Source organism: Lycium ferocissimum, chromosome 6, assembly GCF_029784015.1.
Source record: "Lycium ferocissimum isolate CSIRO_LF1 chromosome 6, AGI_CSIRO_Lferr_CH_V1, whole genome shotgun sequence".
In the NCBI taxonomy this organism is placed as follows: Eukaryota; Viridiplantae; Streptophyta; class Magnoliopsida; order Solanales; family Solanaceae; genus Lycium; species Lycium ferocissimum.
Genome location: NC_081347.1, coordinates 62,975,178 through 62,977,269, shown reverse-complemented (window position 1 = coordinate 62,977,269; position 2,092 = coordinate 62,975,178). Strand labels below are relative to the sequence as shown.

The 2,092-nt window shown below is 36.1% G+C and overlaps 1 protein-coding gene across 1 annotated transcript; it reads right to left on the bottom strand.

The window, feature by feature from the left end:
* Positions 1–299: 299 nt before the first annotated feature.
* On the bottom strand, positions 300–1,024 carry LOC132061511 (uncharacterized). Its single transcript, XM_059454311.1, has 2 exons — positions 713–1,024; positions 300–473 (listed from the first exon to the last, which is right to left on the bottom strand). Exons 1-2 carry the CDS (start codon positions 1,022–1,024, stop codon positions 300–302), a joined length of 486 nt encoding a protein of 161 aa, XP_059310294.1.
* Positions 1,025–2,092: the final 1,068 nt, after the last annotated feature.

Below are 2,092 nucleotides of genomic sequence, written 5' to 3'. Positions count from 1 at the left end.
CACTCATTAGAAACATCTTTAAATACTTTCGTTTCTACAAAAGGCACCATGCAACCATCTAAGAATTCATCGTCCATTCGATTCCGCAAGTCATTCTAGATAAACTTCATTGCTGAGAAAGATCTTTCAACTGTCGCAGTGGCAACTGATAGAAGCAAAGCAAACTTCACCAAAAGGAATACAAGAGAATAGGTTAAATGCTTCTTTGTCCCAACCAACTTTCTTGAAAGTTCCCCAAATCCACCTACATTGGAGAACCTTTTATCAATATCACGAACATCAATAATGTAATTAGCAAGTTAATTCTCAAGGGCCCTAATGCTAAATCCATCAAAGTCATCAGGATATAATTCAACCATTCTCACTATCTTTTTTATGTCAAAACTAGAAAATGAATCAATTGGATTTAAGCAAGCTACTCCATTAAGCAAATCACTTGTCACCTCGTTGAAACGATCATTAAGTTCTTGTAACTGCCAATCAATAATTTTATAAAACATATCCACACGGTAATGATGCAAAGTTGAATGATCAACACTTTACGTCGTGATCTTCCAGAGTTAGCATATGGATCATCATAATTGGGTAATGGAATTTTATACTTGATACAGAAGGTTTCAACCTTTTATTTAAGTGAATCCCATCCAATATTCTTTTTTAAGAGAGGATCCCATTCATTATCTCTTAAAGCTTGCAACCTTCTCTTTGCTACCTCAACAAGAATCATGGCATTTGCAATATCTCGCTCCTTTTTCTGTAATGACACATTAAGATCGTATGTGATTCCTAAAATATCAGTCATCAAATGTAACAAGAAAACAGTCTCAAATGTTTGACAATTTCTGAGAAATCCCGATGCGCTTGCTCGTTCATCCAGAGTACTTGCATTTTCAACGAGAGTATCAAGTACATCAACAATAGAGGCAACGTTACTAATAAAGTTTCCAAATGACTTGTAGTGAGATCCCCAACGAGTATCACCGGCTTTAATAAGACCAAGTTCCTGATTCAGGCCTCTACCCATTTCTAGCTCACCGATATCTAATGCCTCTCAGAGTTTTTCTTTTTGAGACTCTCGAAATGCATCCACACGTTTAAAAGAAACTCCCAACACAGTTAGAATATTTGAAACCAATAGTACAAGTTCTCCCACCTGAATACACTTTTTAGAAACTGCGACAAGAGTCAATTGGAATTAATGAGCAAAAGAATGAATAGAATAAGCTGATCTACTTTCTTTCTTAATCAATGTTTTAAGACCACCTAGCTCACTTTGCATATTGCTTGCCCCATCATAACATTGCCCACGTACATAAGATAAAGTTAAAGAATGGTGAGCAAGCACATCCACAATTGCTTTCTTTAGAGATAAAGCACTAGTATCTTTAACATTAACAAGTCCAATAAATGCCTCCATCACAAATCCCTTTTTATCAACATATCGCAAGCAAATAGCCATTTGCTCTTTGCATGACACATCTCTAGAGTCATCAACCAATAAAGCAAAGTAGCCACCATTTAGATCCTCTATTATAGCCTTAATTGTTTCAATCTTACACGCAGTCACAATATCTTTTTGGATATCATGAGAAGTCATTTTATTATTTTTGGAGCATTTCCCAACACATAAGGTTTAATTTCATCACATCTATCCGCGTACCATGAAAGAACTTCAAGAAAATTACCCTTCGTCAATGACGATTCACTTTCATCATGACCGCGGAGTGCCAAACCTTGATTCAGGAGAACTCTTACCACATCAATTGAAGCATTTAAGCGAACCAAATAGTCTTGCTTACCTTTATCATCCAACTTGTGAAATGCGCACCAATGGATTGTTTTCCTCGCATTAGATGTTCACACTTTCTTTTTGATTGATTATGAATGCTATTCGGTGGACCAATATGTGTTGGAAAGCTATCCTTTCTATACTAATCTCTAAACCCTGTAGTCAAAAATACTTCACCGCCACCTTGATTATTGTTTTCGCCTTTGAATAAATAACAAGGCAAATAATAAGCTGCATTTTCCCTTGTACTATACTCCAACCAATCAGGATATTCATCAAACCATCCAGAAACAAAACGACGTG